At 37.6% G+C, this 15,395-nt stretch overlaps 1 protein-coding gene and 1 long non-coding RNA gene across 6 annotated transcripts in view; one reads left to right on the top strand and one right to left on the bottom strand.

Annotated features, from left to right (window-relative positions):
* The window catches only part of LOC144294691 (uncharacterized), an 84,197-nt gene extending 76,176 nt beyond the window's left edge, over positions 1 to 8,021 (bottom strand). The window contains exons 1-3 of one of the 4 annotated variants that reach the window (XR_013362087.1): positions 7,804 to 8,021; positions 6,422 to 6,545; positions 1,453 to 1,569 (exon numbers count right to left, since the gene is read on the bottom strand). This is a non-coding gene — a long non-coding RNA (uncharacterized LOC144294691). The remainder of the gene's footprint in view (positions 1 to 1,452; positions 1,570 to 6,421; positions 6,546 to 7,803) is intronic. The other 3 variants (XR_013362085.1, XR_013362088.1, XR_013362086.1) reach the window with 3 other exon arrangements.
* The window catches only part of SWAP70 (switching B cell complex subunit SWAP70), a 74,743-nt gene that overhangs the window by 46,860 nt on the left and 12,488 nt on the right, over positions 1 to 15,395 (top strand). For both annotated transcript variants that reach the window (XM_077866522.1, XM_077866523.1), the window contains exons 4-7: positions 3,732 to 3,959; positions 6,863 to 7,009; positions 8,137 to 8,245; positions 10,634 to 10,815. In XM_077866522.1, the coding sequence (XP_077722648.1) occupies positions 3,732 to 3,959; positions 6,863 to 7,009; positions 8,137 to 8,245; positions 10,634 to 10,815 (666 nt within the window). The remainder of the gene's footprint in view (positions 1 to 3,731; positions 3,960 to 6,862; positions 7,010 to 8,136; positions 8,246 to 10,633; positions 10,816 to 15,395) is intronic.

Below are 15,395 nucleotides of genomic sequence, written 5' to 3'. Positions count from 1 at the left end.
ATGCGGGACTTGATCTCAGGACCCTGATCATAACCTGAGCCAAAGGCAGACCCTCAACCACTGAGCCACCCAGGTGCCCCTTAATGATTTTATTTTTAGGTAATCTCTACAAACAATGTGGGGCTTGAACTCAACAACCCCAAGGTCAAGAGTTGCATGCTCCATTGACTGCGCCTGCCAGGTGCAAGTGAAATTTTTTTTTTTTTTCTGAAGTAAGCTCTACCTAATGTGGGGCTTGAACTCACCACCTGAGATCAGGAATCGTATCCTCTCCCAACTGAGCCAGCCAGGCACCCCCCTGATAAGCTTAACAGTAGATGATCTGTCTCCAGCAAGAGAAAGGCAAGACCTAAGTTGTTTTTCGACAATTAAATATTTGTTGACTACCTACTATATTGTAGATTGAGAGTAGATAATTTCCATCCTAGAGGACTTTATTATAGTATCCCATCAAATTAAATCTATAGCACTCTTGTTATTTTATGACTTTGTGATATTTTGTGGATGTACATTTCTTTGCAAGCATGTTTTTCCTATTGTTGACATTCTTTTTCTGCTAAAATATGTTATTTCAGAGACATGATTTTAACCAAATTAGTGGAAGTACAAAGGAGAATAAGAAAAAGTAACTTACAAAAAAAAAAAAAAGAAAAAGTAACTTACAATCTTGTCTGTAACAAATTAGACTATTTCTATGTTTTCCTCTAGTATTTGTCGAAATATTTATGTAATTTTTATGCAGTGGAAATTATAGATAAATTTAATTTTGCATTCTTCTTTATATTATTTCATAAATGCTTTCTAAAATATAATTTTAAATGTTTGAATAATACACCACTCAGTGCAAAAGTAAGTAACATTGATGGAGTGTCTGCTGTGTCAGACACTATGCAAAATAATTGGTACCCGTCTCATTTAATCCCCATAGTATCCCCAAATGATAAGTGTTACTATGTCCATTTCATAGATGAACACATTGAGGCTTAGTTTAATTTATTTCAGTTTGGTAAACATTAATTGAGCTCTACCACATTCTAGGTATGATGTTGAGTTCTGGACATTCAAAGATGAGTGGGACGTGGTCCCTTCTATAAGGAATTCAGAAAATGGTGGGGAAGCAAATGAGTAAAGATAATTTCAGCATGCTAAGTGCAGTGACATAGAATATCATAGAAGGGACGCCTGGGTGGCTCAGTGGTTGAGCATTTGCCTTCGGCTCAGGGCGTGATCCTGGGTCAAGGATCGAGTCCTGCGTCAGGTTCCTTCATGGAGCCTGCTTCTCCCTCTGCCTGTGTCTCTGCCTTTCTGTCTCTCTTGAAAAAATACATAAAATCTTAAAAAAAAAAAAAAAAAGATCATCGAAGAACCCTCATCCTGACCTGGATTAGGGTTGGTCTGAGCAGTTTTGCTAGAAGCAATGCTTCTCAAACTTTAATGAGCATATGGAAGTACCTGGGGTTCTTGTTGTAATGCAGATTTTGAGTTTTGGTGAGGTCCAAGATTCTTCATTTCTAACAGACTTCTAGGTGATGCTGCTGCTGCTGTTCCACATACAGGAATAGGAATATCCTAGATGATACAGGATTTGAATGAATACTAGTTAGTCAGATATAGAAATGAGGAGAGTATTCAAAACAGAAAGGATAGCATGGGGGAAAGGCACAGAAGCATAAAAAAGTGTGTTAGTGGATTAGCTCCTTATAATCTATGGCAGGTCTTGGCAACTATGGCTCACTGCAGAATCTAGCCCATAGCCTATTTTTTGTGTAGCCCACATGCTAAGAATAGTATTTAAATTTTTAAAGCAGTGTAAACAACAACAACGAAGCAAAACAGCAACAACCCAAAGAGTAACATAATAGAGATGCATAAAGCCTAAAATATTTACTCCCTAATCCTTTACAGAATTAGTTTGAGACTTCTGATCTGTGGTATAGTGAAGTGTAAAATCCGAAGCAGGCATAGTGGAGGACGTGTTAGAGATAGTAAGCCTGATTGGAGGGATGGTGGTCACCAAGGGACACAGAAGAGCTTGGCCTATATCTCTGAGGTGATAGAGAGCCAGGACAGGATTTAAAGAGCGAGGTGACAGGCTTAGCTTATGTTTTAGAAGAATTTCTCTAGCAGAATATAGATACAAGGGAGCAATGCTGGAGGCAAGGATACCAATTGAGAGGCAAAGTAGAACAAAGTAAAAAAAAAAAAAAAAAAAAAAAAAAAAGTAGAACAAAGTAGGAGGGGATGGATTTGAGAACCACTGGGACAAAGTTTTTAATTCTCTTTTGACTGTAACCCATAGAAAGATAAATATTTTATTTCATGATCCAGCACACATAGACGCATCCATAACCAAACTTAATCACAAAACATTTGTCTTTAGATGAAAAATATTTCCATTCCATTAAAGAAGATTTTGGTTACTACCTAGTATGTTGATTTCATATTGGGTTATAACGTACAGTTTGAGAAACACTGATCTAGGGAAGTAAAAACAGTAGGTTTTTATCACTGATTTGATATAAGGGAGTGGGTAGACAAGGATTGGTATGGATATATGGTGTCATTCCCAGATGAACTCAATAATAGAAGGGGAAGCTATCAGGATGCCTGGGTGGCTCAGTGGTTGAATATCTGCCTTCAGCTCAGGGCGTGATCCCATGATTCAGGATCGAGTCCTGCATCAGGCTCCCTGCAAGGTGCCTGCTTCTCCCTCTGCCTATGTCTCTGTCTCTTTCTCTCTTGTGTCTCTCATGAATAAATAATAATAAATAAATCTTAAAAAAAAAAAAAAAAGAAGGGGAAGCTATTTGGAAGGTAGAAGTGACTCACTCATTTTTGTATGTGTTGAATTTGAGAGCACTATGGGAAACTCAGGCTTTCCAGAAGATCAGATACTGATTTTTCATTCAGTGAGTATTACTGCCTCATTGTTTTGTTCACCTGCTGTTATTTCAATAGCAACATTTTCTACTGTTTTTCTACACAAAGGTGTGTGTGTGTTTCAGGATTTAATAAGCTTTCCATCCCAGGCTAGGAATTCAGCCATTGTTGCCAATATTGTCAATGCTATAATGGGAGGAATCTGTTTCAAATAGTTGGCTTACATGGAAACTTTGTAAATCGAAGTCTAATTTGTACATACTATTTTGAGATGCTATTTAATTTAGTACTTGCATATTAGTTCAGTAAGAGCAATATTTTGATATATTGAAATATCCAACAGAATAATCAAATCACATCAGTTAGTTTGTGGTACTATATGCATGCACTTTGCTTTAGTTCTATAGTTATTTTTTTTTTTTTAAGATTTTATTTATTTATGATAGACACAGACAGAGAGAGGCAGAGACACAAGCAGAGGGAGAGGCAGGCTGCATGCTGGGAGCCCGACGTGGGACTCGATCCCTGGGCTCCAGGATCGTGCCCTGGGGCAAACCGCTAAGCCACCCAGGGATCCCCTAGTTCTATAGTTTTATCATACAGATATTATATGCTATTAGAGGGTTATCAGTTTTATATTTCTTTACTTATTTTATAAGGTTAATATAGGACCAGTGGCATTTTATCTATACCTTTCCCCATGATAATTTCATGATTCTTTAAAGATTTACTTTTGTAACAAAAAAAAAATTTCCTAAGTTGACTTTATGAGTGTAAATAACATATACATACCTAAGTTTAAGTTTTGTTTTTTCCTAGGAATTAATAATTTTACATTTTTGTTTGTACAGATTGAATACCTGCTTAAGAAACTTACAGAAGCTATGGGAGGAGGTTGGCAGCAAGAACAATTTGAACATTATAAAATCAACTTTGATGACAGTAAAGATGGCCTTTCTGTGTGGGAACTGATTGAGCTTATTGGAAATGGACAGTTCAGCAAAGGCATGGATCGGCAGACAGTGTCCATGGCAATTAATGAAGTCTTTAATGAGCTTATATTAGATGTGTTGAAACAGGTAAGAGTCCTGTAACACTGTATTTCTCCTCACCTTTAGAATTTGACATATTTGAAATAAGACATTTTCCTTATTAGTCATTTATACTTTTACACTGATTTAGAACAGGAATAAAGTTTCTTAATTTCCCAGGCTTGTATTAGGCTTTCATTTAAAAAAGTTACTGGTGCAATATTGAAGTACACTTACGCATTGAGAAGTTACTATTTTGAAAGAACTGTTTAAATGACATTTCTAACTGTTTTTAAAGTACTTTCATGTCATGTGTACATCCATTTGTTGATCTGAAAGATCCTCATAGCATATTATTCAGAGAAAAAAACACAAGTTGTTCAGTAGGAAGTATCTTGTAACCCTGCTCATGAAATGTGATATATGCGTGTAGGGCTATCTGGAAGAATGGTCACGAAAATGTTAAAAGTGATTGTCTCTGGATTGTGGGATCTCTGTAAATTTTATTTTCTTCTTTATTCCTTTTTAATTATTGGACTTACTACTTTATATATGATTCTATACATGAATGTATGTATATGATTATATATTTTTATGAAATCAGAAAAATACCCTTACTTTTGGGAGAAAATACCTTTATGTAGCAAAATTATACTTATTAGATTATGACCCACATAGCATCTGATATACATATGGGAAGCTTGATGCTTGTTAAATAGAATTTATATATTTTTTAGTGGATCTTACAAATTTCTTAATTATTATTATTATTATTATTATTATTATTATTATTTTAAAGATTTTATTTATTTATTCATAGAGACAGAGAGAGAGGCAGAGACACAGGCAGAGGGAGAAGCAGGCATCATACAGAGAGCCTGACGTGGGACTCGATCCAGGGTCTCCAGGATCACACCCTGGGCTGCAGGTGGTGCTAAACCACTGTGCCACTGGGGCTGCCCTTTCTTAATTATTATACTGAATAATAACTCCAAATTGAGATTTCCTTACTTTGGCCTTTTATTTACTCAGCAGATGTTGTCTTTACTCTTTTTTCCTAATTGAGCCCATCAATAAACATTAATTGAGGTTTCATTTGTGTAGGTTTTTTTTTTTAATTTTCTTTTTTTAAAAATTTTTATTTATTTATGATAGTCACACAGAGAGAGAGAGAGAGAGAGAGGCAGAGACACAGGCAGAGAGAGAAGCAGGCTCCATGCACCGGGAGCCCGACGTGGGATTCGATCCCGGGTCTCCAGGATCGCGCCCTGGGCCAAAGGCAGGCGCCAAACCGCTGTGCCACCCAGGGATCCCTGTGTAGGTTTTTAGTGCTAAAACAAGGCATGAGACATGGTCTCTGTTCAAAGACTTGTAAGCCCACCAGGATAGCAGGATAATCTGACTACAGATGAATTTTAGTATGAGATAGCTTTTACTTAAATGTCCAAGGAATAGGGAACTGAACAAGTAATATGATTAGAACTTGGTATAATAATTAAATAATATGGCAAGCTAATATATATTTAATGGTTATGTATGATCTACTACTGGTTATTAGCACTTACACATTTGATGATTAAAATGTCAGCTATTCTTGGAGTGTCTGGGTGGTTCAGTCAGTTAAGCATCTGGTTTTTGTTTTCAGCTGGGGCCATAATCTTAGGGTTGTGAGGCTGAGCCCTGCTTCAGGCTCCATGCCCAGTGGGAAGTCTGCTTCGGATTATCTCTCCCTGTGCCCACCCCCTTGTGTACGTGCACACTCTTTTCTCTTAAATAAGTGTGGAAAAAAAAACCCAGCTATTCTCAAACAACCCTGAAGGGCTTTGGCTGATAACGTGTCATTTTGCTTAAGTAAAAATATGAATTTTTACTTTATCAGTCATATCACCTTTGTGACTAATATGAGTGAAGGAAGTATAGGCCTAGAAGTGTGAGTGTAGGAGCTACATTTAGAAGCAGAATCCTGAGACCCCTGGGTGGCTCGGTGGTTTAGCGCTTGCCTTCAGCTCAGGGCGTGATCCTGGAGTTCTGGGAATCAAGTCCCGCATCGGGCTCCCTGCATGGAGCCTGCTTCTCCCTCTGCCTGTGCCTTTCATGAATAAATAAATAAAATCTTTAAAAAAAAAAAAAAATGGAGCCAGAATCCTGCTAGTTCCTTTTCTGTTCATCTGAAGCAGAGTTCTTTTTTCCAGAATAGCGAGAGGTCAGGTAGAAGGGGAGGTTGGTGCCAGAAGGTGATTGGTTGGTTGAAAGATAAATTTGCGTTTCGTTGAGGTTTTAATTTACTGACAATCACTTAGAGTTTTGTGTGTGTGTTTTAATCAGAATAGAATAGTGTAGTGAACTCACATATACCATTCATCCAGCCTCAGTAACCACTGACACATGGTTAATCCTACTCTTCCTACTTGCTTAATACCTTCAAGATACCTTGAAACAATCCCAGATAGTCATTTTATGTATAAATAATTCAATAGACATCCCTAAAAGATAAGGAATTTTAGGGGTACCTGGGTGGCTCAGTTAAGTGTCTGACTCTTGGTTTCAGCTCGTCATGATCTCAGGGTCATGAGATTGAACCCTGTGTCAGGCTCCATGCTGGGTGTGGAGCCTGCTTAAGATTCTCTCTCCCTCCTTTAAAAAAAAAAAAAAGAATTTTAAAAAATCACAATGCTTTTGGCACCAGGAGTTCTAAGGCTACTTATCTATATAGCACTAGGGAATGGCGAGTGCAGTGGACAGTTGTCTCTGCATATCCAGAATTCTGTGTAAACTTTTGTGTGCACGTATTTGTGTGAATTTGACTGGGTTTAGTGCCCTTGGCCTTTATGTCCTCAATAGGTTCATGATCCATAAAGGTCAAGAACCACTGATACTTGTGTATTCAAGGAAGAGATATTAGCTCTTAAAGTAAAAGGCCAGGCATTTATATCAGATTTAATCTTTCATAGGGTTACATGATGAAAAAAGGCCACAGACGGAAAAACTGGACTGAACGTTGGTTTGTACTAAAACCCAACATAATTTCTTATTATGTGAGTGAGGATCTGAAAGATAAGAAAGGAGACATTCTCTTGGATGAAAACTGCTGTGTGGAGGTAAGAATCTACTGTTACCACTTTCTGATGCTGCCCCCTGCTGCTCAAGTGTTTTATCTTGCTTCTGGTCTTTAGAACCTTAAAATACTCTTAAAATTTACATTTCTAAAATAGTATAGGTGTACAGTTGCCAAACTTCCTGAACCAAAAACCAAAGATCCCTGACAAGTTTTTTTTATAATGTGAATTTGTTTTCTGTCTCATGAACAAAGTATAGGGATTAAGTCAGATTTATTTGTACATTTAAGGAAACACTTATTCAATAAAATGGAGTTCTAAAAAAAGCAAAAAAAAATCAGTAAGACAGGGTTTGAAATCATGAATATATGAGGAACTCTGGGCCATTTTGAATACAGTAAATAAAACTAAAGAAAATATGAGTATTACCTTTGAATATTTAAGGTGACCTTCAGGACACCTTACTTAACAGCTGTTAATTCTATAAAGTGAAGTCTTCAAGAAACATACATTTTGAGTTTATCGGAACTATCATAACTGTATTTGTTGAAGAACATTTAAAATACCTAAAATCTCGCTTATAAATGAGTGTGTTTTGATGGATGAAATAGTATAGATATATTAATGTCTCAGGGTGTGCACTGCCACTAAGGGGTCTTAGATTCGTGGAGATTCACGAGATTAACATAGGCCATACCAGTCTACTTATAAGGATATAGGACAGGAACTATAGCTTGCTAGCAGTAATATCTCAGGTGCAAAGAAAGTGTATCTGCATCAGGCAGGTATGGAAATCACCCTGGCTCAGAAGCCTCATGGTGCGCTGGAGTCAATACTTGTTAAAACAACGTGGATATACCTTCCAGGGTTCCTGTAAGGGGTGTGGTGTGTTCATGTATCAGTCACTGTGCTCAGGAAAGCCAAAGCATGGTGTCTCCATCAGGTGTTGGTGGTTCTCACAGTCCAGATGGAGTATACTAATCAGGGTTCACTGTTACCATAGGTATTGTTGCCTAGAGGATAGCATTCTGTAAACCAGAAATATACCCTTATAGACATTTTTCACTGACATTGAATTTCGGCCAGATTTGTATAAATGATTAAGGTTGGATTTAATTTAAATGCTTAAAAATAAAATTTTAAAAAGCTGTTTTTGCTTTCTGTGTTAGTCCTTGCCTGACAAAGATGGAAAGAAGTGCCTTTTTCTCATAAAATGTTTTGATAAGACTTTTGAAATCAGTGCCTCAGATAAGAAGAAGAAACAGGAGTGGATTCAGGGTAAGGCAATTTTTATTATTTGTCATGACATAACTTGAGTTCTGACTTTGTATTTTTAACCTTATTAAAGATACTAAAAGCATTGTTCCCTCATTGTAGTTATTTCTGCATGCAGCATAGTAGCTGAAAGAAAAAGTGAGAGGAGTTCCCAAATTTTTCATCAATTTCATTTGCATAATGAATTTGTGGGAAAATTATAAACTGGACATTTCAGATTTTATTTAACTTTTACTATTTAAAGAGAATGGAATTTCCCCTTTTAAAGACTATGAAGAATTTTAAAGTGACCATCTTGAATTTTTAATAATACAGATAACAAAAGAGGAATAATGCAGTCACTTTTGAATATTTCCAGTAATTTTCAAGATCTGTTATTTTCACAAGAAATCACTAGTTTCAAATAATTGTCTTAAGAACACAAACTTTTCTTAGAGATTTTTATTTATTTGACAGAAAAAGAGTATGAGATAGCGCAAGCAGAGGAAGGAGCAAAGAGAGAGGGAGAAGCAAGCTCCCCACTGAGCAGTAAGCCTGATGGGGGCTCCATCCCAGGACCCTGGGATCATGACCTGAGCCTACAGCAGATGCTCAGTCGCTCAATCAACTGAGGCACCAATGCCCAAGAGTACAAACTTTTGATTTAATAACTTTTAAACTAAAGTATTATTCTAAAATTAGTAAAGCATGAAATACCATATATGAGGTTTTTTTTTTAATCATGGAAGAGGCTTCTGCATATATTCTTGAACATAAGTAAAATTATGTTATACTGAAAATTGTGGTCATTTTGATTTGACTTAAGATTTTGAGGCAAGTGTATCTAGGTTTGAATCCTCTTCCCTGGGTCACTTGAGTTGAGTTATGAATTTTGTAACTGTTTTTCCTCTTCTGTAGAATGGGGATAATAACAGTACGTACCTCTCGAGGTTTTCGTAAGGTTTAATAATTTGATAATGAAGATAGACTTACACATTTTAAAAATGCCATGTCATTGCAGAAATGTGATAGATTGCAAACAACCTAAATGTCCATTAATTGCAAAATGGTTGAATAAATAATGGAAGAAACATAATGGGGTTCTTTTTAAGATTTTTTTAAAGATTTTATTTATTTATTAAAAAAATATTTTATTTATTTATTCATGAGAGACACAGAGAGAGAGGAAGAGACATAGGTAGAGGGAGAACAGGCTCCCTGGAAGGAGCCTGATGTGGGACTAGATCCCAGATCCTGGGATCATACCCTGAGCCGAAGGCAGATGCTCAACCACTGAGCCAACCAGGCGTCCCCACAGTGGGGTATAATGCTTTGTTTATTTTTTAAAGATTTTATTTATTTATTTGAGAGACAGCATGAGAGAGAGAGAGAGCATGAGCAGAGGGGACAGGGAAAGGGAGAGGGAGAAGCAGACTCCCTGCTGAACAGGGAGCCTGATGTGGACCTTGATCCCAGGACCCTGGGACCATGGCCTGAGCCGAAGGCAGACACTTAACTGACTGAGCCACCCAGGTAGCCTGTTTAATGCTTTATATACTGATATGGAAAGCTCTAAAGAGATATTATTGCTAGCTCTCGAGATAAATTGAGTGAAAAAAAAACCCTCAAGGCTCAGGAGAGTGTATTAGGTGAAAAGAAGATGGAGGATCTATATGTTTGTTTGTTTGTTTGTATATGCTTAAAATATCTCTGGAAAGATGCACAGGAAACTGTTGGCATTAGTTGGTAGTGGAGAGGGAGATGCCACTTCTTGGGGAGCAGGAGGGAGACTTCCCATGTCTTTTCATGCTTTTGAATTTGAACAATGTGAAAGTGTTAGCTATTGAAAAAAATAAATTTAATTCAGATAGTAAGGAAAATACATAAAAATTAGATAATGCATGTAAAGGGTATCCTTATAGTACGTATTCAGTAAATGATAGCTACTCTTACCATCTCAGGAAGGAAGTGTATAAGGATATGGTTTCATAAGGCATAGATAAGGGGCAGACTAAACCCAGCAGGTAGCAAATCAGAGATCAGGAACTTTGAACCTCAACTCTTACTATGTCTTGTTCTTACTTGGTCCTTTGAGAAACATAGAGAAGGGCACTGAAAGTGTTGTTAAGTTCTTCAAATGTGTGCGATATTCCTGAATCAAGTACCTATTTAAGCAGAGATAAGCAGTTATGGAATTTTGGAGCTGGTAGGGACTCTAGAGATGACATCTTTCATGTTAGAGATGAGGAGACTGATGCTGCAGGTTTTGACCTGCTCAAGGTCACACCACTACTCAGTGGCAGGATCAGAATCTACACTGGGTCTCTGGTTTTCTTTCCAGTATGCCATCTGCATTTTAGGCTTATGAAGAATAAACAGTCTGTCCCTGTTTCTGACCTACACCTTTTATAGCCATTCATTCTACTATCCATCTGCTGAAGTTGGGCAGTCCCCCACCACATAAAGAAGCCCGTCAGCGACGGAAAGAACTCCGGAAGAAGCTGCTGGCTGAACAGGAGGAGCTGGAGCGACAGATGAAGGAGCTTCAGGCTGCCAATGAAAACAAGCAGCAGGAGCTGGAGACCGTGAGGAAGGTGAGAATGGCCACTGGGCCCGAGGAGGGCTGTTTCACTGTGGGGGCCACAGCTACTTTCCTTATAAGCTTTGATTCCATCAAGACCAGGTGCACAGTTTTAGCGAGATGTTTTGGTAAATTGTTTTCTCAGGAAGTATGTCTAGATTGCTGAGTGAGAGAGATATCCTGGTTTTCCCAGCCCAAGGCATTTCATTGACCGAAAAAGAATAAGAATAGTGAGCACAGTTGAATTTTGTCAGAGAAGTATGAGGAATTTTATTCCCCTAAGGATGTCAAGGTCACTTTTGGTGATCTGGGCAGGATGTATTGCCTTTTTAGTTTTTCTCCCTTAGCTCCCATCCTTACTTGTGAATACCCTTAGTATAGAACTGTGGGTCTCACTTACCATTTGGAGTCAAAGATACAGAGTCTGGGTTAGTTTCTCTTTTCATCTCAGGGCTAGGAAGTCAAGTACTGTAGATTATATAGTTGACATTCATTGGAAAAACTGGTTGCTCAGTTGTATCATGATTCTGGGGGTGTTAGTGGGTCCTCAGTGTATAAGCACCGTCCTTGTTTGGGATGGGTTGAGCCTGTCTGCCTTAAATGAGTGAGCACCTCCTAACTATAAGATCAAAGACCCTTTTGTGTCTCCTATGTAGCACCTTTTTCCTGGAGTATGAGAGATGCTCACAGTATAAGCCCCCACATTCCATTCATTCATTCATTCATTTATTTATTTATTTATTTATTTTTATTTATTTATTTTTATGAAAGTCACACATAGAGAGGCAGAGACACAGGCAGAGGGAGAAGCAGGCTCCATGCACCGGGAGCCCGACGTGGGATTCGATCCCCGGTCTCCAGGATCGCACCCTGGGCCAAAGGCAGGCGCTAAACCGCTACGCCACCCAGGGATCCCCAGCCCCCACATTCCTGATGGGGTTCTCTCTTTGCAGTCCATGAAAATGCCACACTTTGTGCTGACATCCTCTGAGTAGACTCACAAATAATTTTCTAATACTTTTATAACCTTACAAAGTATGTGAGCATCTGATGTTAGAAATAGTTGTTCCGGGATCCCTGGGTGGCGCAGCGGTTTGGCGCCTGCCTTTGGCCCAGGGCGCGATCCTGGAGACCCGGGATCGAATCCCACGTCGGGCTCCCAGTGCATGGAGCCTGCTTCTCCCTCTGCCTGTGTCTCTGCCTCTCTCTCTCTCTGTGACTATCATAAATAAATAAAAAAAAGAAAAAAAAAAAAAAAAAAAGAAATAGTTGTTCCTATCCATCATCCCTCCTTTTTTTTCTAATTTAAATTCAATTTAGTTAACATACAGTACATTATTAGTTTCAGAGGTAGAATTTAGTGATTCGTCAGTTGCATATAACACTCAGTGCTCATTACATTAGGTGCTTTCCTTAATGCCCATCACCCAATAACTGCATCCCCCCACCTCCCTTCCAGCAACCCTCAGTTTATTTACTATAGGTGAGAGTCCCATATGATTTGCCTCCTTATTTTCATCTTATTTTATTTTTCCTTTCCTTCCCCTATGTTCATCTGTTTTGTTTCTTAAGTTCTATATATGAATGAAATCCTACAGTATTTGTCTTTCTCTGACTTATTTCACTTAGCATGATGCCCTCTAGTTCCATCCACAGCATTGCAAATGGCAAGATTTCGTTCTTTTTGGTGGCTGAGGAATATTCCATTATATATACACATATCATATATAGAGTATATACAAAGAATCATAAAGTGAATACCCCTGAAATTACTACCCAAGTTATATTTATTTATTTATTTTTTTTCCAAGTTATATTTATATATATATGTATATTTATATTACAAAATTCTGGTGTCCCTTTTAATTTTTTACTAGTTTACAAACATAAGATTCATGGTTTATATATCGTTTCATGAGTTTTTATATGTGTCTAGATTCTTGTAACCAGCACAGACAGAATGAAGGAAAATTCTCATGCCCCAACGAATTTCCTCACACTGTCCCCTATACTCAGATTGTCCACTAATCCCTAACCTCTAGAAATCACTGATCTATTCTCTGTTTCTATGTTTTTGCCTTTTCCAAATTGTCATTTAAATGGAATTGCACGGTATATAAGTTTTCAAGACTGGGTTCGTTGACTTAGCATCATGCATTTGAGACTTAGGCATCTGGCATCCTTTTAAACTATATATGGACTCTTTTAAACTCTGCCTCCCATGAGCATGTACATGTTCTGTTCTGCTTTATGTGAATGTATGCCCAGTGTTGGCAAGGACCTAGGCCAAAGTAGACAGTTTTCCTACTACCTAGTTTTACAAGAATTACTTAAGCAACTAACTTGATGGTAAATGTTGAGAATTATAATAGATCCCTTCATAATCTTTAATTTTATTTTTCTTGTTAAAAAATAAAATTCATCAATTTTCATTGAAACATATTTAGAAAAAACCTGCTTGGATGAATATTTTAATCACCTGGAATTTGATAACATTTGTGAGGTTTGTAAGACTTGATTGGCCTCACTTGGAAGAAGGAACAAGAAATTATGGTAGTTTCTGTAAAGTAATAGATTTCTTTAAAGAGATTGCCCAAATATTCTTTTTTGAAAAAAGACTATTTTTGTAGAGTACTTTTAGGTTCATGACAAAATTAAAAGGAAGATAATGGAGATTTCCCATATACCTCCAGTGTCAACAGATGCATGGTCTCTCTTGGTATAAACCTCCCCTTCCAGAGTGATATATTTGTTAAAGTTGATGAAGCTACACTGACACCTATAGCACCCAAAGTCCATAGATTACTTTAAGGTTCATTTTTGGTGTTCTGCATTCTGTAGGTTTGGACAAATGTATAATGACATGTATTACCATTACAATATCATTCAGGCTTATTTTCACTTCCCTAAATCCTCTGTGTTTTACTTATTCATCCCCCTCTGTTCCCAAATAACTTTTGTTTATACTTTGGTTTCTTTTAAAAAATACAATCTTTTGTATAGATAATATAATCATATGGTTCAAATTTTGAATGATACAAAAGAATAAATCCCACTTGATCATGGTATATGGTTCTTTTAACTTGGTTTGCTAATACTGCATGATTTCTTTAGTATGGAGAGAATTTATGTTGCCATAATAAATACCACGCAAAGCCTATAGCTAACATTGTACTCAGTGGTGGAAAGCTGAAAGCTTTTTCTCTAAGATCAGGATAAAGATGCCTACTCTCAGCACCTTTATTCAACATAGTATTTGAAGTCCTAGCCAGAGCAATTAGGCAAGAAAAAGACATCCAAATTGAAAAGTAAGAAATAAAATTGTCACTATTTGCAGATGACGATGTTTTATGTAGAAAAAACTGTCAACTCTGTCAAAAAAACTGTTAGAACTAATATAAACATTCAGTAAAGTTATAAAAAATCAATATGCAAAAATCTGTTGTTTCTAGGGGTGCCTAGGTGGTTCAGTCAATCAAGCATCTGCCTTCAGCTCAGGTCATGATCCTCAGGTCATAATCCCACATCGGGCTCCCTGCTCAGTGAGGAGTCTGCTTAAACTTCTCCCTCTGTCCCTTTTTCTGCTTGTGCTTTCTTGTGTGTGCTCTCTCTCTCTCAAATTAATTAATTAAATTAAATTAAAAATATTTTTAAAAATCTGTTGTTTCTATACACTACTAATGGACTATCAGAAAGAGAAATTAAGAAAACAATGCCAGTCCCCTCTCAATGGACATTTGGGTTGTTTTAATCTTTGATTAAATAGGCAGTGCTGCAGGGAATTACTTTGTACCTGTGTCATTTTATACACATTTCAATGTATCTGGAATAAATTTTTAGAAGTGGGATTGCTGGAGCAGAGTATATACATCTATAATTATGAAATCCAAGCTGGTGCAATAGCTACTATTTCAAGTCTTGCTATTCATTGTACCAGAGGAAAAAGTGTTCAGTGGAGTGCCTGGATGGCTCAGTTGGTTGGCTGTCTACCTTTGGCCTGGGTCATGATCCTGGGGTCAGATTGAGTCCCACATTGGGCTCTTTGCTCAGTGGGGTGTCTGCTTCTCCCTTTTCCTCTGCCTTGCCACTCCCCCTGCTTGTGCTCTCTCTCTCTCTGTGTCAAATAAATAAATAAAATCTTTAATAAAAAAAGTGTTCAATGATTTGCTGATTAAGTACTCCAGCCCAGAAGTATCACATTTCACTTCTATTTACAGTACTTTGCTCAGTACTAGTCACATGTTTCTGTTGAAAAGTCAGCTCTCGGGATCCCTGGGTGGCGCAGTGGTTTAGCGCCTGCCTTTGGCCCAGGGCGCGATCCTGGAGACCCGGGATCGAATCCCACGTCGGGCTCCTGGTGCATGGAGCCTGCTTCTGCCTCTGCCTGTGTCTCTGCCTCTCTCTCTCTCACTGTGTGCCTATCATAAATAAATAAAAAATTAAAAAAAAAATTTAAGAAAAGTCAGCTCTCAATCTTATTGGTGTTTTCTTTTTCTTTCTTTCTTTTTTTTTTTTAAGATTTTATTTATTTATTCATGAGAGACAGAGAGAGAGAGAGAGGCAGAGGGAGAAGCAGGCTCCATGCAGGGAGCC

Source organism: Canis aureus, chromosome 23, assembly GCF_053574225.1.
Source record: "Canis aureus isolate CA01 chromosome 23, VMU_Caureus_v.1.0, whole genome shotgun sequence".
Lineage (NCBI taxonomy): Eukaryota > Metazoa > Chordata > Mammalia > Carnivora > Canidae > Canis > Canis aureus.
The sequence above is the reverse complement of the archived record's forward strand: the minus strand, read 5'-3'. Positions and strand labels throughout refer to the sequence as shown.